Source organism: Solea solea, chromosome 4 (genome assembly GCF_958295425.1).
Source record: "Solea solea chromosome 4, fSolSol10.1, whole genome shotgun sequence".
In the NCBI taxonomy this organism is placed as follows: domain Eukaryota; kingdom Metazoa; phylum Chordata; class Actinopteri; order Pleuronectiformes; family Soleidae; genus Solea; species Solea solea.
The window spans coordinates 6,799,514-6,824,122 of record NC_081137.1 but is presented as its reverse complement, the minus strand read 5'-3'; the positions used below and the strand labels follow the sequence as shown (position 1 = coordinate 6,824,122).

The 24,609-nt window shown below is 41.5% G+C and overlaps 2 protein-coding genes across 3 annotated transcripts; one reads left to right on the top strand and one right to left on the bottom strand.

The window, feature by feature from the left end:
* The first annotated feature begins 2,867 nt into the window (after nt 1–2,867).
* atp1b2b (ATPase Na+/K+ transporting subunit beta 2b) lies at nt 2,868–11,444 on the top strand. Of its 2 annotated transcripts, XM_058626833.1 has the most exons (9): nt 2,868–2,992; nt 3,180–3,336; nt 8,487–8,615; nt 8,726–8,833; nt 9,331–9,536; nt 9,759–9,818; nt 10,398–10,424; nt 11,010–11,105; nt 11,243–11,444. In XM_058626833.1, the coding sequence occupies exons 2-9, from the start codon at nt 3,246–3,248 to the stop codon at nt 11,405–11,407; spliced, it is 882 nt and encodes a 293-aa protein (XP_058482816.1). In that variant the 5' UTR covers nt 2,868–2,992; nt 3,180–3,245; the 3' UTR covers nt 11,408–11,444. The 2 variants fall into 2 exon arrangements, with proteins under 2 accessions (XP_058482816.1, XP_058482817.1); XM_058626834.1 differs by lacking the exon at nt 10,398–10,424 and having other exon boundaries at nt 2,870–2,992.
* A 4,016-nt stretch (nt 11,445–15,460) lies between these two features.
* Nucleotides 15,461–21,103, bottom strand: gltpd2b (glycolipid transfer protein domain containing 2b). The gene is made up of 4 exons (XM_058626832.1): nt 20,449–21,103; nt 18,561–18,619; nt 18,211–18,398; nt 15,461–17,508 (listed from the first exon to the last, which is right to left on the bottom strand). The coding sequence occupies exons 1-4, from the start codon at nt 20,516–20,518 to the stop codon at nt 16,890–16,892; spliced, it is 936 nt and encodes a 311-aa protein (XP_058482815.1). The 5' UTR covers nt 20,519–21,103; the 3' UTR covers nt 15,461–16,889.
* Between the last annotated feature and the right edge of the window lie 3,506 nt (nt 21,104–24,609).

The following is a 24,609-nucleotide window of genomic DNA, read 5'->3' as shown; positions in this document are numbered from 1 at the left end:
ACGGCCAGTATCTGTATCAGTCCGATACTGGTCTAAATCACATGCTTCACTATGCACGGACTATAAAAATGTAAATAAAAATCAGCAAAAGCATTTAGCTGAGTCATGTTTGAGCTGTTAATATCTTCCTTTTGGGAGAATATATTTGAAATGACTCAGCACAAATGAATTAGCAGCTTCATAGTTCATAAATGGCCTTAAATTACTGTATCGGGCTAATATTGGTAGATACTTGAGTCTGTAATATTGGATGCAAAGAAGTCATCCCATCCCTAGAATATACTAATAAAATATAGTATAAGAACATGTTTGTTTCATGTGTTTGTGTGTTGTGCCACGTCACAGTTTCGTGCAGCTGTGCTATGACGACCCCGCACATGTTGAGGAGGTACTACCGTGGATTCATGGAAACCGACGAGCAATATTCCCACGCGTGAATATTAAAAACAGCGAGTACAGGAACTCAGAAAGTGTTATTGATTCACGGATTCGTGGATGTGGAGATTTCCGTGTGTGCGTGCGTGCGTGCGCGCGTGACGGTCGACTGCGAGAGTTCAAAATGGCAAAACATAAAGAAGGATTTTTCTTCTGATCACCTTCATCTAAGAAGTAATAATGAAGACCTGACCTTGCTTCATGGTTGGATGTCGGATTAACTCGGATTATTAACAATGAGGTTTGTTTGTTTTTGTTTTTATTTGAAAAGCAAATTGCAAAAAAAGATTGGAGCTGACTTGGTGAAAGTGATTCCACCATGTGTTTTATTCACAAACGTTCATCTTGTGTTGGGCTGCAACTAACGGATTATTTTCACATTTCATTCGATTATTTTGTCAATTAATCGAGTATTTGTTTGATCCATACACTTTTGAGAAATGTCACGTGGGTGTTTCACAAACCTGGAAATGAGGATTTTGTCAAATTTCCTTGTTTTTGTAACAAAAAGTATAGTCCAGTTTAAAGTATGTCTTTGCAGTTATGGATAAAGTATCTTAAAGGGATACTTGAGTAAAAGTACAAGTATCTTACCAGAAAATTACATGAAGTTACTTTTTATAATATTATTTAAGAAAACGTCTTAAAGTATATGGCCTTTACTGTACTTTAAAAGTCATTTATTACTTATTTTGGTAGCTCAGTGGTAGGGCGCGTTGTCTTTCAACTGGAAGGCTGTGGGTTCAATTCCGGGCTCTGCTAGTCTATATGTGTCCTTGAGCAAGAAACGTTGTGATTCAACACGTCCTAATTCATGCACATTTAGTCTATTTATACCTTTTCCAACTATAATTGAATGCCTTTTAAAGTCATGTCCATTTAGACATAGAGCATATTCACATTTTAGAAGCTGAAAAGAAAATCTGCAAGCTTGTTTTCATTATTTAAAAACCAAATAATCACTTCTTGGAATAATGGTTGCAGTCCTCATCTTGTGATCTGTTACAGTATTCCATTTTATTTAGTCTGAATGTTTCAAAATAAAATACTTGCCTGTGAAAAGGAAAGGAAAGAAAGAAATAAGAGTTCTAGAAAACATTTCTCTTCAACTTACTCTTAAATTTTCCCTCTTCATACATGATTTAATGTTTTCTGTAGACATTGATTTGTCTAGTTTCACACGATGTGACGACTAAAGCCCAGTGACTCAGAGATTTAAGAATCATCCTGCAGCTTCTCCATCGACTGACCTCTCCCACCCCTGCACAAGTCCACCATTTTAAAAGTGCATTTTTTCACTCTATCTTCACAGAATCTCCGTCACGTCAGTCAAATCTTCTGACACTCACGGTGAAGACAGGTGAGCTCTACGATTGTCATTTTAAAGAAAGGTGTATGGACACTGCCCGAGGGCTGTTTTCTCTGTGTTTTTAATGCAGCTGCTCTGTATCTCAGGAGGTGACACACACTCACGCATGCACGCACGCAGTTTTAAAGGTACAATTCACCCAAATATCACTTTGTCTGGATACAAATATTACTACAAAGTAGCGTTTTTGTGGAATAATCCTTAAAGACATTCAGTAGGTACATTCCACCCGAAAATTACTTTGTCTACTTAAATTTTATACTTTTTCCAACTACTTTAAGGCCTTTTAAAGTCATGTCCATTTCAACATATTTGCGTATATTTTAAACGATTTATACAACTTCAGACTGCTTGAAGACGGCAACACAGCGTAGCTTCAGCCTGGGTGTAACACAGCGATCCCACTGCAATTTCTTTGACATTGCCTTTTCTAGTTGTGTATATAATCTGTTGATTTGTGTATTACCTTTTTTTATGTATATGTCGAAAAACCTTAATTATTCTCTCTTATTTCTTTGTTGTATGGAACAAGGAAAGCAGAAAATGTTCCTCATTTAAGAGGCTGAACAATTTAAACACTCAACTTAAAAAATAAACCAAACAAATTAATCTATAATCAAACAATAATTGTTATTATTTCATTAATAATTATCAGAATAGTTTGTGATTGACAATTTTCTCACATACGGTGTAAGAAAATCACATTCGCAAATACAAACATTTAGGAAATATGACATAATATCGCCCCTTGTGATCATGATAGAAACATTATTCTAATCTCAACATGGATAATTGAGTAACATATAGTAATCATGCGACTGTAAATGCACCATTGGGTAACACACAGACACTTTACAGTCCTTTGGGAATATCAGAGCCACATGTCGACACACAATGATGCCAGCAGCCTCCGTGTGATTGGCTCTCGCGCTTGTCTGTCATGCGCGGGGGACCTGTGAGGAGGGAGGATGAGGTGCAGGCGATTGGTCAGGTCTGGTGGGGAGGGATAGTTGTGCGAGGGGGAGGGGAGGGGGGGGTTTACTGCTTTACCGCAGTATCACTAGATTTCTGCACCACTCATCAAAACTCTGCGGCATGCAGGCAAGAGCCGGAGGAAGGGACACTGCTAGATCTGTGCTGAGTGCTGGAGCGCTTTCTTCATTTCCATCCCAAACCCGCTGCTATTAGGTAAATCTGCTGCAGTGCTTGCTCTCCCATGCTTTATTTATGATGACATATAGCCTTTTTTAATTACCTTCCTCACGACGGTACAGTAGCTCTCTCTCTGTCTCTCCCTCTCCCTCCCTCTCTCTCTCTCTCTCTCTCTCTCTCTCTCTTACTCTCCCCAACCCGGCTCTTCTTCTTGCATCATCAGGCGCATTCATTCAGCAGCAGCAGCATCAGCAGCAGCATAAGCGGCTCCTCACACTTTTATGATAACATGGCAAAGGATGGAGAAAAAAGCGGCTGGAAGGAGTATATATGGAACCCGAGGACGAGGGAGTTTCTGGGCAGGACGGCGAGCAGCTGGGGTGAGTGTGTGTTTGTGTGTGTGTGTGTTACAGTACCAGCTACAGCAATGCAGCAAATGATGTGGATCCTGCCATTGAATCTACAACAGGTGTCTCCAGCCTCAGAAATGACCTGTGCGATGTAAACTGTATTCTCCTCTTCAAACTTGTTTGACTCGATCAGCTTCCCGCAGTGTCGCTGTCCACTCCAGCGTGGTGCTGAAATTTGAATGCGGCACCGCTCCTGCATGTGGAAGCCGGGGGAGAGAGAGAGAGAGAGAGAGAGAGGGGTGGGGGTGGTGTGGTCTGGTGTGTGGGGGGGACGGGGGGTGGGGTGGGTGAGAGAGAACCTCCTGTATAGTTTAATTCATTTAATAATTTATGCCACTGCTTTCCCTGCGCAATGCGCTCAACGTGAGGGTGGAGGAATATGGTCGTACAGTATTATGACATGTGTGGATTTGCCAGAAGACTGCAGCACTGCTCACACAGTTGTTGCCAAGTAGTCCATAATATGATCAGTTCCTCTCAGTGGTGATGGAGGAGTGTTAACTTAATGCAAATTCTGCTGCAGTGGAGACCCACTCCAGTTAAGTAGAAACTGCTTGGCAAGTCTGTGGCTTCATCTAACGTGATGTCATTCCTTTTCTGTCTTCTTCCCCTCTCCAGAGATTTTGAAGGAAAATTCAATCCCGGTCTCATTTTAAGACGGTAGCTGTGGCTTTCTCTGCCCTCTTTTCTGCCACACAAGCAGCCTGCAACTGTTTCAAAGATTCATGAAATGATCGGGCACATATGGCTCTGTTCTAATGACATTGGAGCGTTTTTAATCTGGGTAAAGCCGAGGGCCAAATGCTATTTGTATCACCTCCAACCCCCCAGCCCTTCCCAGTGTGTTACTCAGTAGTGAGGGATTTAATCCCAATCTAATGACTTCATTGGCTGCTTGTGGAGACGGTATCGATTCAGGGGCATTCGAGGAAAGTACACCACTCACAGGAATTTAGATTATTCTTTTTTATCTCATCACTGGAGACATAATCTTAACGGAAGCCCTGAAGTTTAGTGGTTGTGGTTGGAATCATGCTGAAGGTGGTTTTTACTCTTATATGGGTAATTATCGGTTTCATGAATAGAAATTGTGGTACTAGTTGGGTGTTGGGGATCGTTTACTGTAGCTGTCTTTGCTGGAATCGTTCCACAGTGTAGAACTTAATCCAGCTCAGTGTGTCCCAGGTGCTTTGAGGTCTGGTGGCCTTTTTAAGCTGTGCTCTCTAAGGCTTGTTAATTAGGCTATTTCTGTAGTCGGCCATTACATGTGGGTCTGCTAAACCTGGCATTTCACCTCACTTTCCTACTCTCCTTCTGATCAGTACTGTACCTCGAGTGCCACCTGTCGGACTGTACGGCTTTATTAAGAGTCCGCCCATCCATTTTTTATATCCACTTAGCTCAACAATAAAAAAGACAAACAGCCCAGTCAGGTCTCCAGTCTTTGTAAAGTTCCAGTCTGTCATATGTAGGAGGGTTTATGTTTGTTTATAAATGTATAATTGCAATTGTAGAATAAGCCGGACAGATGGACAGAGTGCACATGTGGCAGCCTGTTACGATGTAACCCAGAAGAATATGAGCTCCCATTTTGACGCATCGAGATTCCATGTTGAGGTTTTTTTACATATGTCACCTGTAACCAGGCTCCTATTGGACGGTACCAGTTTATTATCTAGTTTTTGAGGTCATTAACTCATCGGGTAAATGTTTACTGACTGAGATTTAGGCTCATTTTCCCCATAGACCCCCTGATGGCTGTACACTGTATTAAAATGTGCAGTCTCACCTTTACATTTCACTCATTTTCACACGCTGGATCTTTGACAGACATGTGTAGTGTGTTCATGTATTTCTGAGCCTTGGATCAAAGGCTTCTTTGAGGATGAAACACACCGAACACTTCCATGTGTGCCCTGCTTTGTGCTCAGAGCTGTAATGATATGGAAATAGCCTTGATAAAGTGGAACACAGCGCAATTTTGATGTTACGTTGCCACCAGCTGACACCGGGCGAACATGGTAAAACAACTACTTCTATTTAAAATAAGGACTAATTAAGTGTTCTGCGCCTCCCACTTCCAAAAACAACAAAACACTCCGCGGAGAGCGTTTGAAATGACAAAACGAGCCTTTGAAAGGGCCAAATTAAGAACAAAATCATGCATTATGCTGCTCGTTCTATACTTGAGAGTAAAAGAAACACAGTGTAAGGATAGACAATAATTCAAGAACACCATATAATCTTCAAAATGCTGTATTGTAAAACCCAGTCTTCACCCACATTTAATCACGATAATCAACATATTTTCTGCCGCGTTAATGTTTTTCTTGTGCAGCTGTACAGTGCACCTTGTCCATTTTTATTTCACAGGTGTGTTTCATCCCCAATTCACAAAGCAATCAAACAGCATGTCCACGTAATTCATTCTGAAAGAAAAAAGACACCTTCCGCCATTATGAGCGAAGAAAAGGCCCGATACTGAACCGGTCCTTTTGTTCTGTGCTTTCAACTGCTGTCTGCGGGAACAAAACCAGAATGAAAGACATACTCTTCTCCGTCCATCATCACCATTGACTGGGAGCTCAGACTGTAAACCTAACACCCTCTTTGCCAGGGGGAAAACCACCCTGCCTGTACACTTGACCCTGTATGCACATCCAGTCTCCCCAGGGTGGTGTCATATTTGTGGTTAGCGCAACAACCCGTCATGATGGCAGGGTAAAAACACTTATTAACGCCGCTCTGTCGCGTCTTATTTCTGGTGCTTTCTATAGCCACGCTGCCTCTAGTGTGGTCTGAGGCCTGACTCCATATGTAATGACTCAGCTTTTTTGCCTTTCCGTGCTGCAAGCGGCTAATCAATGTCTTACTCAGCCATTTGTTGACTTCGCTTCGGATTCCGATATCTCAGGGAACAATTGGATGGATATCAAAAGCAACCCTCTGCTCTAATTGCCCCCCATGGACCTGCTTCCCCTTGACATATTGTTATGGATGTGTGTGTGTGAGCCTGGTCGTGTGGGGAGGCAGATGCAGCACAGAGCCACTGAGCTCCACGCTGGGGGCCATCCAGCAGAGGCACAGGGTCACAGTCCACTGCTGGCCTCAGGTGGTGATGCTTAAAATGGTGGGATGTGTCGTAAGAAATGCTATTTATGTTCCACTGCGGTCCAATCATCTATTTTCCTCTGAATGGGAACATATGTTAACAAAAAAGTGACATCATGTTCTGTTGAAGAAGACCTGGAAGTAGAGACTGGATACCTGAAATAGAGTTCTTTTTGCAGCCAGGAGAGTCGCCCCCTAGAGGCCGACTTTCCTGTAGTCAACCTTTGAAACTGTAAGACTTAGTCCATTTTTAAATACAATCTATAGATGGGACAAACAGGTGTGGCACAGCAGTGGCAGTTGCTGGGGAAGCTCATTTCATAGTTTTTTTGTACATAAACTCTTCTATAAATTCTGCAAACAAACAACTGGAACAAGAAAATGCATTAATTATGTAAAACTGAAGTACTATAATAGTGTTTTTTTTATTTACAGTGTATATGTACATATGAAAATGGGCTATATCGCAGAGCAAATAACACACAACAAGCAGTCATGCAAACGTCAATCAAAAACTGGTTCCGCCCTTTCAGACAGTTCCTCCAATCATCATGCACGCCGCCCACTTCGGTGTCGTCCCATAGAGAACAGCCGAAGTTGAGTTGAGGAAGATGAGCTTCCCTTGCTGTCTGCGTCAAAGAAGTCAAAGTCATCATGGGATATACGCATAAACCGGTTGTGTTCAGGTTTTGCAACCAGGAAGTAAGAATATTTTGAATGGCCACCAGGGGGCGACTCGAAAATAACCAGATTTTAATGAAAATCTACAAGAAAGTTACCTTCTGTTTCTCAAGTCAGGTAAACATCTTCCTCAAGATTAATTAATGTTTCCGGGTCTTCAATAGAACGTGGTGTTGATTTTGTACATTTTGATCGTATTTCGAGACAAAACCGTGGCACATCATGTGGCAGCTAGTATTGTCTGATAGGTGCAGGTGATGTTTATGAGAAAATTATTCATTAATTATCTGTCTGATGTATCACCACCATGCTCTTATGATGTTACATGAAAGTGTCCCTGTGTCTATGTTGGCCTTTAATCTCCAGACTCTGTCTCAGTGTGTGGACGGTCCTCGTTCTCACTCTGTCATTGTACGTCGTCCTCCTCTGTTGACATGCAATATAGTACATTTGCACATTTTTTTAATATGTATAGTGAAATTAATGATATTTAAGTCATTCAGGAACATTTGAACAGTTTCAGATGAACTGAAGCACCTTTTTTTTATTTGGGAACAATTGAGAGATAAACATAAAAACACACAACTTACAGTAACTAACAAAAAAACCCACAATAAGCACAATAATGACACGAGTTATGTAAAGTGCCTCTAGTTTAATAAAGAGGATTAACTGGCCTGCTGTGTGCATCACAACATGAATGAACACAAACAACAGGGCAGCTTTAATCAGAATTAATGAATCCATTATCACTTCAAACGCCAGATTAGTATGTTTGTGCATTACGGTAATTATCAAACGGCCTGCAGTGACTTAAAGTTGCTGATATTGTCCTAATGGAGTCTTCATGCATTAATAAAACCCCTTCCATTATAACACAGAGTTGCTGCAGCTCAGCACAGACACACCAGTGATCTGTGACAACAATAACAATATTTTGTTTTTGACTAATAAAACAGGAAAGGATGCTCTAACTAATGAATGACAACTAATAGTGAAACTGCAGATTGTACAAAATGAGATGGCAACGCTTTTTAACTTTCTTAAACTTTTTAATTTCTTTTAAGCATTTTTTTTTCTAACAATTTCCCATAGATTATCATTTTTACTTGCTTCTTCAAATTATTGTCTGTATAGCACCATCAATCTGCCTTTGGTGTAAGAAAAGTGCTCTATAAATAAAGCTGTCTTGCCTTGTTTATGTTGTTTTTAGTATCCTGATGCAAGCAAATGCAGCATAAAGATACTAATTCATGGTATTAAATAAGTGCAATTAATCACGTTCTCACTGTTGCATCTCTCTCTCTCTCTCCTCTTTTTTTCTTTAGGTCTTATTTTTGTCTTCTATCTAGTTTTCTACATTTTCCTGGCCGGCATGTTTACACTCACCATGTACGTCATGCTGCAGACCCTGGACGACCACAAACCGACCTGGCAGGACAGGCTTTCTACACCAGGTGCTGTAACTAATGAGATTAAAAAAATAAAAAATAAATAAAAACAAACAAGTGTGCGGATATGGGTCACAGTCTGTGCCACGGTGTCACAAACTCTCTGTCCCTCACAGGAATGGTGATGACGCCCAAAACAGATGAGACCTTTGAGATTATCTATACCGTCCAGGACACCGAGAGCTGGGACATCTACACTCAGACCCTGGAGAAGTTCCTATCATGTAAAGTCAACCTATTTGTCTTAATTAAGTGCGATGGTGTCTGTTTATGTTTGCATGTTCTCCCTGTGTGTGTGTGTGTGTGTGGGTTTTCTCCAGGTTCTATGGTTGCCTCCCGTAATCCAAAAACATACAGATTTGGGGATTAGAACACGCTAAATTCACTGTATTTGAGTGAGTGTGAGATTGGATGGTTGTTTGTCTCAATGTGGCTTTGTGATGGACTGGCGCCTTTCACTTTCACATGTCAGCTGGGATTGACACCAGCGCCCCCTGCGATCCTCATGTGGAGGACAAAGCGGTAGATGATGAATGAGTGAAATAATATGACAGTACACTGCATACATTTTTTTTAGTCAGGCCAACTAAACATCACCTAATTTAACCAAATCCATATTTTTCTTCATTAAATACTGTTGTATGTCACTACTACTGTACGGTCGTAAGATATAACGGCTTAAAATAAACCCCGCCCCCTCACATTCCTCTTCTCCTTTCAGCCTACAACGAGTCCGTCCAGGTCCAGAAAAATGAGGAGTGTGTCCCCGACCAGTACTTTGAGCAGAAGGATAGCGGCGACGTGAAGAACAACCCGAAGCGCTCTTGTCAGTTCAACCGCACCATGCTGGGGGACTGCTCTGGACTTCAGGACCGTTACTATGGATACAACTTGGGCAAGCCATGCATCATCATCAAGCTGAATCGGGTATGAAAGAGAAAGAGGAGAGGGAAATGGATGGTGTTGCTAGGAGACCTGGAGTGATTGAGACAATGCTTCTGGTTAAAATAATAACAGTACAAGAAAAAAGTCACTTTATCAGATTGTGGTCTCTATTTACTACATGTGTCATAGCTTATACCTTATTTTTGTTTGCTTCCTGTGTTTAAATAAGAGTGAGATGGGATTGTTGTTGTTGTTTTTCACAAGGTGATTGGGATGCTGCCAGGAAAAGATGGACAGGCGCCGTATATCACCTGTGGTGCAAAGGTAATCCCTCCTTGTCTTCCGTCGTGACGGGTTTAACGTGACAATTTGGAGGTCGGCCCATCCGTGGCCATTGTGCCTCGCTCTCATCCACAATATGTCACCTGTCATCTCCATTTGTCTTCTCGTTTACGTCTGTTTCTCCTCTTCATACATTAAATGTGTTAGAAAATAGTGAATTACTGTGGAGAAAGGAATTATAGTCAGGATTTGTTTTAGGCTTCTTTAAAAATATTGCTTGATGACGCCCAGTAACTCCTTCTCAAATGCTGTAATGATAGAATCAGTGGTTTACCGTTCACCTGTCACTGTACCTGCTTCTACGTTACTAACTTCATTTGAAATTCCTAAAGATGAGGATATGAAATAGAGGAACAGAAAGAAGAGCAGATGCAGTACCACTGATGGACAAAGAGGGAGACAGAGAGCAGAAAATGTTGATTTTGATCATTTCACAGGGACTGTAGTGTGTGTATTGTTTCACTCTTTATTTCTGTGATGTTTGCTGTGTTTTCATTCACACCACAAGTGCATGTTGTTGGTCTTTTCTTTCTCTTTTTTGTTCGTTTGCTCCTCTCTCAGAGATACAAAGTTGGCCTAGATGAATGGGTGAGAACGGGACAGATTTATTTATGCAGAGCAGCCGTGTAGAGTTTAGTCGTGTATGAGGTCCTTTGTAGGTGAGACACTACAGGTAAAAAATATACAGTTTTAATATTAATAAGACTACTGAGGAAGATGAACGTTTGTACTTGACTTTCTCTCTTTGAATCAATTTGACCAAATACTTCTTTAAAAGTTGTTTTATTCCCATTTTTATTCTGACCTACAGCATGTTCTAAAGGTTTACTCAGGGAATTGTCTCTTTATCATTCATAGTGTAATTTATATTTTAAAAAAATATCATATTTTTATCTTAAACATGTTGCAAAATATGTAATTAATGGCTGTTGTGAACCAGGATTTATCTGATGCTCAGACTTCTGAGATATGAAAGTAATTAAATAATGTTAGTAATCACCTGGGGACATTTCTTATGAGTTAAATCCTGTATCCTGTAGTGTCTTGCCTTTTAAAAGAGTTGATTAGTTGGTGGACAAGTCGAGAAATTAGATTTAGAGAAAAGAAGTGGCTAAAAGACAAAATACCCTTCACATTAAGTCTGTAACTGATGATGCTGTTTCACCTCATCAGAGAGAAGATACGAGCAAAATTGGCGAATTGGAGTACTTTCCTCCGAACGGCACTTTCAACCTTATGTACTTCCCGTACTATGGCAAGAAAGCACAGGTAAGACTTTGCTTTTGATTTAAATGTTTAAATGTACAGTAAGTGACTGTCAATCACGAGCACCTGGTTATTTAAGTTTGTTTTAAATCATTTAAAGGTGTCATTGGATGTGTTGTTTGTTTCTTTGTTGTTTGCAGGTGAACTATTCTCAGCCTCTGGTGGCCATCAAGTTCCTCAACATTACTGCCAATCAGGACGTGAACATCGAGTGCAAGATCAATGCCAACAACATTCCCATCGGAAGCGAAAGGGACAAGTTTGCCGGGAGAGTGTCTTTCAAGCTGAGGATCAACTCTAAATAATACTAGGTTGTTGACCCTTTCCCCCCCCCCCCCTCTTCTGAAAACTACTTTCTTCATTCTCTGCAACATTGCACATGCACAGAAACTAATCGCAGTATTCACACCCTTTTGTAGGATCATGTTTACAAACCCCTGATTTTTTTGGTTGGGGGTGGGAGGGGGATGGGGAGGTTATGACACGGGTTATGTCAAGAGGTGAGATGAGGCGAGAACAAAAGGGTGCTAATCCTGTTATTATTTCTGTCTGTGAGCTTTGGGATACATTTCTTTTCCTGTACATTAGTTTGAGGTGAGGTCAAATTTATACTGCATGACAAACTAGGGGATATAACGGATGTGAACATGTGTTTCCAGAGTTTGCACGGAGCAGCGACATCCCCACTTTGTCGCTGCTGCCTCCTCATAGAGTATCCCTCTCTCTATATATACTATATATATGGATACACACATATTACAATACAAAATGTGTATATCTAGTATTTATACGGTATCATAAAACGTATACCACTCCATCCATTTTGTTGCACTTAAACGGAATATTCCAGCAAACCTGTGTATATCTCGGTGGATGGATGCAGAGATGAAGCCATTTTGCATGTGTGTGTATCGTCTTGTGTGTGCTTCGAGGGCAGGAGGCGCCCTTGTGTCCCACCCCTCTGCTTAGCGTGTTGAACCACTGACCACCAGGAGGGACCACACTGTGATCTTCTAAGCGTGGTGCACGGCTCGTGTGTGTGTGTTTCAAAAAACAACAACAACAACATAACAACATACAGTACAATAGGCAGTAGGGCGAGTGAGTGTGTGTGTGTGTGTTTGTGCGAGTGAGTGTCGGCGCGCGTGTTCCATATACAATCCCTCGCACTGTCGGTCGGGAAATTGCATGCGACGTGCAATATTCATTACAAGACAATGATTATGAACGCTTGAGTCCATTCGTAACATAATACAACATTTTTAAACAGCGTTTTACAAAGTATTTGGGTGTTTAGGTTGTTGGGAGCGGTTGCATCATCAGGCCTAGTGGTTAAACTCCAGAAATTGTATGCTCTGCATCTATTACTTATTATTATGTATCTGAGAATAGATGCTAGTGCAATTGTGTGTGTTGATTTGCATTATAAGTGTGCTTTTTCTTCTTTTTTTTTGTGTGAAGCTGGGCTATTTTATCATTTATATGTACTCATTATCAACTTCTGAATCATCCATCCATGATATCATCATTTATAGTCTACATCTGCTTCTAAAAATGGAGGGTTAATGGATCGGAAATGAACACGGGAAAATTGCTTCCACAGGGTATTTTAATTATTGCTTTTGGTGCTGAAGCTGTTTACAATGAAGAGTAAGGATTTGCCTGTAAATACTGCTGGTGTATCAACTGTGATCCTGTCCCGACACGTCACTGCAGCTAATATGAAACACAAGCACCTTTTCACTCGTCCTCTGTCCTCAGCATCTCACGTGATGTCATCAAGGGAGGGTTTCTCAACCCTGGTCCTGCGTGTTTTCGACATTTCCCCTGCTCCAACACACCTGATTCAAATAAACGGCTCATCAACAAACTCTGGAAAATCCAGGAAATGACGCATTTATTTGAATCAGGTGTGATGGAACAGGGGAAACAGGATTGAGAAACAAGCGAGAAAGAATCAGAAAGTTGTTCATAGAGGTTATGATGAGCCCTTTTTTTTTTGCTTTTTTTGAAAGTCCTCTGGCGACTTCACGTAAATTTACCCTCAAGCATTCCTGCAACACTTACTTAATTTCACTGTAATCTCTTAATCTGGTTGGCTAATCCCGAGCAGGCACGCTGAACCTCTTTACCCTACTTTGTCGCTCCTCCTGCGTGTGCGAAACAACCGATTCACTGTCCCGGCCTTTGAGATGGTAAAAGCAAAGTCCATTCCTTTCCTCAGTGCATTCATTCTCATTCCCTATAATCATTATTAAAACCACAAAACAGTGGATTAAACACCCCCAAACACCTGATTGGACACTTATCCTTCTGTGCATGTGAAGATTTGCTCTTCAACCAAAGATTTTCATGGCATTTTAAATTGAATTCATTTCACTGCCCTGTGTGAAAGAACCATACTCTCCTAATAATAACAATAAATAATACAATAAAACGGACACATTACAAGATAACAGTGCCTCCTGGTGGACAGACAGTGTTGTTCCCCAGTGTTACAGAATGTTATATCCTGTTAACTCCATTTATCCATCTTTTCCTGCGATAATTTGGAGCTGTATCCTCAAAAAGCAATATCTATTATTTCTTGTGTGGCTGTAAGATGTATGTATGTACTGTATGTATATGGAAAGACTGTAACTAAATTAGCGTAATCATGTGTTTCATCGAGAGCAAAGAGGCGAAAAGGAAAGACAGGACAAGGTAATGCGTTCGGGCAATTTTGCCAGTATGTATTAACAAGGTGGCACAAGTTGTTTTGTTTATAAAAGAGTATTTTTCTTGCTATTTTGTCATAAAGAGGAGAGAATGTATTAACTTGGATTGCATCACATCATGGGAACAACCTGGTAGGCTTTAATCGTTTTATTCAACGAATGGCGAAATGTAAACGGCTTGACTGGAAACGTTGTTTTTTTTTTTTCTTCCGTTTTTATACGTAGAAACTTTTTTGTCATCGAGTCATTTCTGTTTTGTGAAATTGAGCTTGCGGAGTTTGCCCGTGAAGGTTCTCTGTGGCCTGTTACATCCCAGTTCAGGAACGGCCTTCGCTTTCGGAGAACCTTCAGGTGCACAACGCTTGAAAACAAAATGACAATAGCACCCAAAGAAAACAAAAAAACCTGTTTCTCCCCATCTGATCTCCTCATTTTACACTCTAATAATGCCTAAGACTGTGGAGTTCAAGAAAGGAACCATGAGCTTTGTTGAAATACTCAAAAAGGATGATAGCTCTACTCTGGATCTTTATTTTATTTTGCTCTAACTGTCTGTATAATTTTTGCTCATGTTTACTGCAAACCAAGATAGAGAAATAAATAAATGTCATTTAAGGGAACTCGAGATGGCCTTTGCCTCTACTTCATACACTATATCGTAATATATAATGTAGTTAAATTGTTAGCAGGGGACAGAGAAAGAAGCCAGCCGGTGTCAAAGGTTGCATCAGAAGGATATAATCTAATGTAATCCCATTCACCATAATCCCAGTTTTAACCTGTGCAGACACGGTATAAAGGTCCATCTGGATATGTGACATAGTTTAATGCCTGCACGCGTGACTCAAACAAGTGCGACTGTGGTTTATTGTCACAAGGTTATTAAAGGGAAGTGTTCTGGAAACGGTACCAGCTACGCCTCATCCTCCCACACACACACACACACACAAACCACGGGACAGAGTTCACTGATTAAAGTCTCTTGCATCAGATCGTTGCTCGGAATCACAGAATATTGACCGGTGCAGGATCAAAATATGTGAATCCTGGTCTTTTTCGAGCCCTCTTTAAAATAGTCTGCCGCCAACTGCTTGACAAGATTACTGCCGCTGAGTATTTCTGCTCACTGACCTTCATCTGGCTCCTGTCTCCTGCTCACTCCGTGCCCTCGGGTTCTATCCTTATCTCTCCTTCATTCTCCTCAGAAAGAGAGAGTGTGCAGAGGGACAGGATTATGTAGTATTAGAAGTATTTATGGGTTTAAGAGTCGAGATTAATCAAAAGAAAAAGTGGCAGTGACTGATATTTGCATACACTATTCTCTGCATCGCTCAAATTATAATCCAGAATTGTCTCTAAACCCTACTTTGTCTCCACATCAGGTCTTTTTTCAAGAGACATGATACTGCCAACAGGCCTTTTCTCCCCCCACAGATTGTGAAATCCAGGTGAGAGCGTGTGTCACACAGATTATGTGAGGACAGTGAAGAGTGGAGCAGTGGAACCTCTGCTGGGCGCCGGATGACATTGCACAACAGCTCGGTGGCATTTTTAAATGTCAGACTTATCACATTAGCGGACCAGACTGTCTCATAAAGCAGGAAACTTCATTCTCGCTAAATCAATCAATCCATCAATCAATCTGGATCAATTATATAGATATTTAATTACTCTGAGCGTGATACAAAAACATCCAAAGAAGCAAAAGGCGTCAATACTGTTACCACAGTGACCATGAGGAAACTCTCCTCTCTCATCAGGTCCAAAATTTTACGTCTACAAACCATCTATGTCTGCTCTGTTTTGAGGTAGCATACTATATTTCTTTCATTTCTTTTTTTTTTTTACTACAAGTGCAGTAGAACAGGAGTCATTTTCAATTACATTTTAAATATATATATATAAAAAAACCTATTTTGGGTAGAGATCAGCACAAACACATGAACAGTTCAGTCCCTCTCTATGTGTGTGTGTGTGTTTTGAAGCGGAGTTGATTGATGTTCATGTTGTTGTGTCTACTCGCTTAAATAATTTACAGTGGCTGTTAAGTGAGCCTGAACGCATCGTCAGCTGCCTGCAACTCCTCTGAGTTGAGGAGAGCAACATGTCGTTTGACGAGGAATGTCAAAAGCAAAACGGGCTTTCGGTGTGTTGTGATTGTTGGCGCAGGACTTTGGTTGGGGGAGAAAACGAATGTGGCACGTGTAAAGTTCAGCTGAAAGATCGATCCAAAGTCTCGCTCAGGTTTCCTTGTCGTACCGCGAGGACAGTGCAAAAAATGCAATATGTTTACATGGCGTTAAAAAGAAGAAATGATTGTGTTCGTCCGAATAAAGTGTGATCTAACGAAACTTTGCCGCTCTGTCGAAACATCCCACCGAATATCATGAATCAAAAAATAAGCCAAGAACAATGAGTTGAGTCAGTCAAGGACTACACGTGTTCTGATTGAGTGTAGAGTTATAAAATTACAGCCGAAAAATGAAGTTGCACTCAGCCTTGGTAGGATGTCTCGATGGGTAGGTGAAATGAGAAGATACCAGACTTTTGAAATAGTCCAAATTTCGGACTACAAAGTCGGACTAACAGAGCTAACCGAAAACGTCTGGCCAAAACTGGCCTGGACGTTCAGCACATGCTCCACAATTCCCACCCCGCGACTTTGACAGGTGGATAACAGAAGCAGCCAGTTCACAGCAGAAGAGAACAGCAAGCAAAAACATGGCAAAATTCAAACTGGTGCCTTTTTTGGACTGAGGAGGAGACTGAATTTATGCTCCGTCAGCTAAAAGAATTAACAGACACAGAACTAATGATTTGTCTGTGATATAAAAAGGCAACCTGATAAAAAAAAGCCTAATACTGCTAAGATGAAATTGGACATATCACCCCTGAGTGTAGGTGAGGTGGACACACTTCATTCATTACATCAATTCCCTGCAGGTGCTTGAATATAAGAAGAAAAACAGTAGTCAAAGTGAAAAGCATGGTCAAGCTACACAGCTTCACTGTTCATGGAAATGTACTGAGAGTCAAACAGCAGCAGAGGCTTTGTGTCCAGTCCCATTTTCTATGGTAAGTCAAGCATGTTATTCTCCTCCAGGGCTTTCTGTGTCCTGTTGTAAACCTCTCCGATGGCCCGGACCACTCTGCTCAGCACCCTGTTGAGCTCCTCCTGGTCCTGCGTACACACTAGTCTGAAGAAGAAACCGCGTTCTGGCATGGCAATGAAGGCCAGCTCAGCCGCCCTGCGAACAAACCACGTGTGGTGGTTGGCGAGCGTGGTCTTGTAGGCCTCGCGACATAACTCTGACGGGCTCCTGAGCCGGCCGGCCTCTGGCGTCTCTGCCAGCTTCTCCAGGAAGCGCTTAAGCCAGAGCAGGGCACGGTGTAAACGCAGAAGTGTCCTGCAGCCAGAGTCCGTCTGGTGGTCAAAGTCTACAACGCCCTGGTTGAGTTCAACTAAGATCATGGAGCGCACAGAGTGATAAGCACCGTTGTGCTGTGAGGCCTCCGAACTCTTCTTTGTCCCGACCTCTGTGCTCACAGAATGTATTGACTGTAAATCTGCGCCCAGCTCCGCCTCAGGGTCCTCCTCTGCCAAAAGGGCCAGTTGGCGGATTATGGAGGTCTTGGTTTCTATCTCCTTCGATATCAGTCCCACCATTGGGCCCAAAGCCTCCATGAACCTGGAGGAGTAACAAAAAACAAGATGAAACGATGACCACTCTGTCAAAATGAAAGCCAGTGGGTAAGTTTAATTTTTTTATTGTTCTATTGTTTTGTGCTTGTTGTTGTTTGATTGTTGTTTTGTTTTGTTATTTTGCTGTCGGTTCATGTTTTATTTGAACTAATTATCCTTGTTGTAGTATTTGTTTGTCGATATGTCGTTTTAACTCTCATCTCTCCTTCTTATTCCTCTTTTTCTTATTCCTCTCCCCACCCTTTCTGTCCCCCACCTCTCCTCCATGCCCTATTTCACCCCAACCGGCCTAGGCAGATGCTGCACATGTTTGATTGTGCTTCTGTCAGAGATGTTTTACTGTTTCTTCCTGAGTTTTTCTCTCTCTCCACTGTTGCCGAGTGCTTGTTCATTGTGTGAAATGTTGGGCGTCTGTCTTTCCTTGCCTTCCTTTGCTAGCCTTTGTTAGCCTTGCTAGGCAAAATGCCTTGTAATATTCAATTAGGCTTGATTGGTCTATGAAGCACAGGCCATTCTACAGCATACATGCAGCCAGTGTGACCCAGGTGTTGGTAAGTTTGAAGGGAGGAGGTGCCAACTTTGCCTTTGCTTTGCTTACAAACATTAACCCCCAATTCCTGCATACTCTACCCTTTAATTACATTTTGTGTTTAATGTCTTTTTTACAGTGAAATGAATCTGATCTTACCTCACAAGCTCATCCCAGCTGGACAGATAGGGCTGCAGCAGCACGTCAGAGCTGTAGGCTGGTGCCGCCAACAGGTGGGAGAGCAGTAAGGACACCTGGAAGGTCTGACCCGGACAGTTCTCCTGGATTGGGGGCCCCTCAGACCCGTTAGCCCCATCAGCCCCACTGCTGTTGGACAGATGGTGAATCTGGTGGTGGGGGGGGGGGGGGGGAGGTCAGTGAGTGTGGACCATGAATAGGACAAAGGGAGAAGAGAAAGCAGAGGTGATTGATAATTATTCAAATTTCCCATCTGGCTCGTAGAGTAATTGTAATTAGATGATAAAGTCGTTTATTATTCTTTTTTTTACCTTATCCACCTGATTATAACCTTTTAAACAGGAATCCCATTGGTAATCCAAGCCTCCCTCTGGAGGAACAGAAAAGAAACATGACAAAACCAGACCATTAGTTCCCCACAATAAAATCCAGCAATTAAACTGCAACCTATTTTCCTATTCCTTCCTATAAAAATAAATAAAATCAAATATTTAAATTTTAACTTCTTATCAATTATGTAACAACAGTTATGGATGAATTAGACAAACAATTTTCAGGCATACAATGTTTTTCAGGGTTATTTGTATTGCCCCAAATTCCCAAATCACAATATGTCTCAGTGGATTTTTACATTCTGTTCATGTAATCAATGTAATGTAACTTCCTCTGTCCTTAGACACGTCGGGTCAAAAACAACAAACATACATGCAATGTCGAAATGTAAACACTAAATCAAGGTGAACTTAGTTAATTGCCTCTCTACATAACCAGCATTTAGAGTCCAGTTTTCTCCACACAATTTCTCAGTGTCTGGCTGCAAAGATGAGTGTGAACCAAAGCAATAACTTTCTTTTTGAAGTAGGTTTTAGATGTTTTAAAATCCTCTTTGTGTCTATATAGCAATGAATCGATATAATTGTCTGAAAATAAACACAGAAAAATGATACATCCTACTTTATTCTACTCTGCCGCCAAAGCTCCGCCCTCAAAACACAGCTCTGGACAGCTTCACTTTACACTTGACATCCAAATGTGTGAAAAACGCAATCGCCTTCTACCAGGTTTTTGTACAATATTTCAAGAATTTGTCCTTCAGTTTTCTGAGGAGGTACAACGTCTGCGTCAGTGATATATTTTTCAACTTCCCATCAAAAAGCTTTGTAGCCTCACAAAACTACCAACAATTACACCTAGTTCAAATAATACACAGTCAGTCTAATGTTAGACAATACATGTATCACTGACTTGACAGTGACCCATGTCCGGCGAATCTAAATTTAAGTTTCCTAATGGAGTAATTGAGCTATTGAGAAATTGTTGTTGGTTGTGCTAGTTGTGCATTTTATCATGTGATTAATTTCCTCTCAAATCTTGCTGCACTATGACCTTAATCCATAGAGATCACATGATCCCAGTTTGAGGGTTTCTATGGTGATTTCTTTGAGACGGGTTGTTTGAATTTATTTTCATATATTTATTTTATCAGCATCTTGTTGACTTCTATATAGTCTTGTATAAAGTATCTCAAGTGGATACTTTAGTAAAAGTATCTTACCAGAATATGACTTTGATAGAAGTTGAAGTCACTTTTCATAATATTACTTAAGTAAAAGTCTAAATCATTTTAGACATTTACTGTACTTAAGTATCAAAAGTAATATTCTGATATTAAATGTACTTAGGTTTTAGAAGTTAAAGTATTAAAAAAAAAACTGAGGAGTAAGGATTGAGCCATGGTAGCTCAGTGGTGGGGCGAGTTGTCTTTCACCTAGAAGGTTTTGGGTTCAATTCCTGGCTCTGCTAGTCTATATGTGTCCTTGATCAAGACACTTAAACTATAGAATAAAACAGCTCATAAAGACTAGAAATGCTCTATATAAATACAGGCCATTACCAGGAGTGGTAAAAACAAAACAAATTAAATTTGCACCATATGTTATCTGATAAAACTGATAATATTGTAAACACAATGAGTTATTGAATTAAACACAAATAATGAAGAAAGAAAAATACTATTAGGAATGAGAGAAATATGGTGTAAGCACTGAGCTCAACCTTGTGGCCACCACGGCCATGTGACAGTGTCCTGATTTGTACCCTATGCATTCCAAACAAGGGAGGGGTTGTATACTATGGAGTAAAACTACCACATGGACACATGTACACAGAGAGAGAGAGAGAGAGAGAGTGAGTACTCACGCAGCCACAAGAAGCCGAGGAAGAACAGCAGGACTAAGATAGCAGCAGCAGCCTTTCTCTTCACACCCATACTGAAAGTCCAGTTTGGGTTCTGCCAGTCCGTCTCTGTCCCCTCTCTTGATCTCTTTTTTTTTCTCCCCGTTGTTAATTCCTCTGTGTCTCACATGAGTCCTTGTCCCCAGCACTGGCTGTCACCACAATTACTCCCTATCAAACCCATGCCCCCCACCCTCCCATGTCCTTTCAAATCTTTCATACTCCTCCCCAAAGCCTTGCACAAAATCCTCTCTCCCAAAAAAAAGGAGAGCCAGTAAATGTTTAACTGATTTACAACTGCTGGTGTCCTTTGTCCCAACTTTGTTTTCTTCAATTTCCCTTGATTCCGTGTGTTCCCTCTACTCTGCCTTTGTGTCCAACTGATTTCAGAGCCGCCTGCCTCTTGTTTTGTTGCTCAATCTGAGGGTCCAGAGATCAACCAAGTGCAGCCCCATGGCTGATAAAGAATAGGCAACGTAGCTTGTCCGCCAGTAACCGCTTTCCACCAGATTCATCGACTATTATGAGCTGTATTACTGGTCAGCTTGAGTAAACACTTGCTCCCTGTGCTCTCCTCTCCTCCTACTACCACTACCCTTCCTCCTCCCCTCTCCCCTTCTCTCTCTCTCTGTCTGTCTCTCTGTGTGTCTCGCTCCCTCTCATTCACACACATCATTAAGTGCACCACCACGCTTTACAACAGTGCTGACACACACTCACTGAAACCGAGGGTATAACATGAAGCATATGGTACACTCTCAATGTAAACAGCATGTATTTGTCTCCTGGCCTCATACTTGTCTTTACCCCTTCGTCCCCTAAAGTCCTGATGAGCGAGAGTAAAACTTAGCTGGGTAATAGAATCTCCTTTTTGGTGAGATAAGAAGCGAAAATGTGACACCAAACCCAGGTTTGTCAATGAATGACAAAGTCTAACCAAGCTTATCTGAGCTGAGGCAGCAAAAGGCGCACGAATGTCCATTTACACTAATCGACCTGTAGATATGACAATGCTGTGATGTTTGGGAGCAGTAAATAATATGTGAAATCTAACCAAAAAGCAATTCATGTCTTTTAAAGTTTGAGTTTATTTTTTTTTACAGATATGTCCATAAAACAGGAGCAGTGCTGGGCAGTAATGTGTCACTATATATTATTGCTTTGTCTCGTAAAGGAATCGCAATTAACCAAAATGTTAGGTTTTATCTTTAATGGGTAACTCGTGGCCCTGGGCAGGACAGCTGACACGGCATATGATGGGGTTTCCCGCGTGATTCTCATCTCTGTTTGTGGTTGAGCTTTAGTTTTGTTCAGTCAGACAGAAAAATAGGTTTTGTTTTGTTTTGTTTTGTTTGATCACCATGGCATGTTTTAACCACTTCCTGTGGTCTTCGTCAGAACGGTCCTGTCATGTTTCTTACTTTCAGAACAAACACCACCATCGAGATCTGGAAAACGGGCCCCCGAGAACCACGGGACGAGGGATCTTATCCTATCACACACCTGGGATGCGGTCCTCATCAGGATGTCAGACAGCAGGGGGCGTAGTCATCCCCTGCTGTCTGACAAACCTGTATTAAACAGGAAGCAAGAGCCATCACATATAACATCATGTGACCCTTCTGAGGAAGACTACAGGAAGTGGTGGAAACACATCAAGGTAATAAAAAACAAAAAACACCTTATTTTTCTGTCTGACTGAACAAAACTTAGATATTAACAAGAAAACAGTACAGAACATTTTTGGTCTGTTTGTGACCGACGACCCGAGCCGTTGCGGAAGTGTGATGTTTTTCTATGCATGTGCAAATGCTGCTTTACATTAGTTGCCACCCACAGAGCCGGCCCAAGGCAAAAGTGGCTGCTTGGGGCCCCCTTATCACCAGGGGGCCCCCAATAGTGTGAAGAAAAATCTGTTTCAGCTGGGTTACTTGTTCACTACAAGTTCAGTATCACCACATGTATACAGTGCTTCACTTTGAACATGAAAGTAAAAATGAATACTGGGCACTTCTGGGATTTTGCTGCACAGAAGAGTATAATTAATGCAATGTATACTGTTACAGCACCAGCTACACCAAGTGTTGGAAGAGGGGCCCCAAAACCAATATCATCTTAGGGCCATATAACAACTTGGGCCAGCCCTGGCAACCTTCCTTAAAATGAAGGAAGAAACCCTTACATTAACACAAACACTACTCTGTAACCCGAACATGTATTTAGAATAACTGTTAAAAGAGCCACACAATGGCACAGTGGCTATCCCCAAAATTTCAACAGGAAGTAGCTGCACTTTGCACTGTCCAATAAAGACCAGGTAGCAGCAGTGCTAATCATGGGAAAGCCAGTGACTGCCCACTATCTGTGACTTTGCTGCTGTTGCTGCTGCTGCTGCTGCTGCTGTGGGGGGAGGTGAATATACATTGAACTCCACATTGAAGACACATCACATGCATGCTCATGGAGAGGCACTACACAATGGAAGTTTTCAAGCACGGAGCGGGAAAAAAAAGAGTGAAAGCAGGGGCATTCATGACTTGTCTGGGAGGGACTTGAGTCATGGGGCTTATATTATGTGCAACCAATGGGCGATCCAGTCTGAAAGAAGGAGAAACTGGAGAGGGGGGGGGGGGGGAGAAGGAATTCCCGTCAAAACATGTGACTTTGACTCCACATGGGTGGGTTCTCTCTTACATGTTCTGAGGAAAAGTAACATATGTAGTTTTTTTTTTGTACGCCCAGGAGGAAAACAGCTGCTGTTAGGGAAAACACGAAAACACATGGTACGAATTTACACTGAGTGAATATGTTTACGTGTGGAGGTTCAGGGGAGCATGAAAGGAGGATTTTGTCACTGTCAGGAAACCACTGCATTGGATTTTCCACCACATCTGCCTAGAAAAGACTTCCCACCATGTTTGTCTTGAGGCAAAACATTCAGTCAGTGCCAGGATTACTCATATAATCCAAGGTGCTCATTTCTTAAAATTGGCCAAATCTCTCAGTAGAATTCTGCTAAAAGTTCTTACTGTGAAAAGTGTTTTATACGAGATATAAATACCTTCATATAATGAATGGTCATCTCATACCAGTCTAAACTTCCATTCAAACTGAGTACTTGTGACCAGTGGAGTCTGCCCCCTGGTGGCTATTCAACATACACTTACTTCCTGGTGGGCCTCAACTGGCAAACCAGAAAACTACATTAATTTACATGTACAGTCTAAGTCGAAGTGCACATCGCATCTCTCGAACCCTGGTACACTCGCCTGTCAGGGTCCTGTAGTATCTAATTTCACCATTGGGTGGCGGTACAGGTCTGGACACAGGGAATAGGACGCATTCCTACCAAAGAAGAAGAAAACAGCACTACAGCTCCCTCGGACACGTCTGGTTTAATGCAGAGAAAGAACCTTCAGGGTAGTAGTAGTAGTATGGTTAGTATATTTAATATCTGCCAATAAACTCAACCCAAATATGACACAGTAAGCTGAACAGTAAATCCATATGGTTTTCCTACAGCAGCATAGGGCAACGTGAACTTGGATGTGAACCTGGAAGGATGCAGCTCTTCTTCTCACCCTGAGCTCTAACTGAGTGTGAGACACATGATCTGCCCTCTGGAGGCTCTCGTTACTTTTAAGAAGCTCATCTCTGTTTCCCTAAACGTATATTTAGAAGTACATCACATTCTGTACAACTCACATGGCGCATTCCAAAAATCAGTGTGCTGCCCTTGACACTGCAGAGTGACTCTACTTTTATTACTCACAGTCTAGCAAACGATGAAGAAATAAATGTATGTTGATGGAATAATTAAGTCCACGAGCCTCTGAATCTAGAACTATGTACATTATATTTCATATTTCATACATTTTCACTCTGAAAAAAGCTAATATACTTTTTTTCTGCATTGAAAATGAATAGTTTCTCTTGATACTCTGGTTTGGACTTTGTGTGGCTGCCGTTATGGCTGAGAGTTTGCCACCATGGTTTTATTATTATTTATTTGTTATGGCCTTGTCTGCCTCCAGCACTTCCTCCACGCTGTAGTCCACAAACAGTTTCTCACCACTAAGGTCCAGGTCCAGCTGGTGAAGTTGTAAAGTTCTGCACTACAGCTCA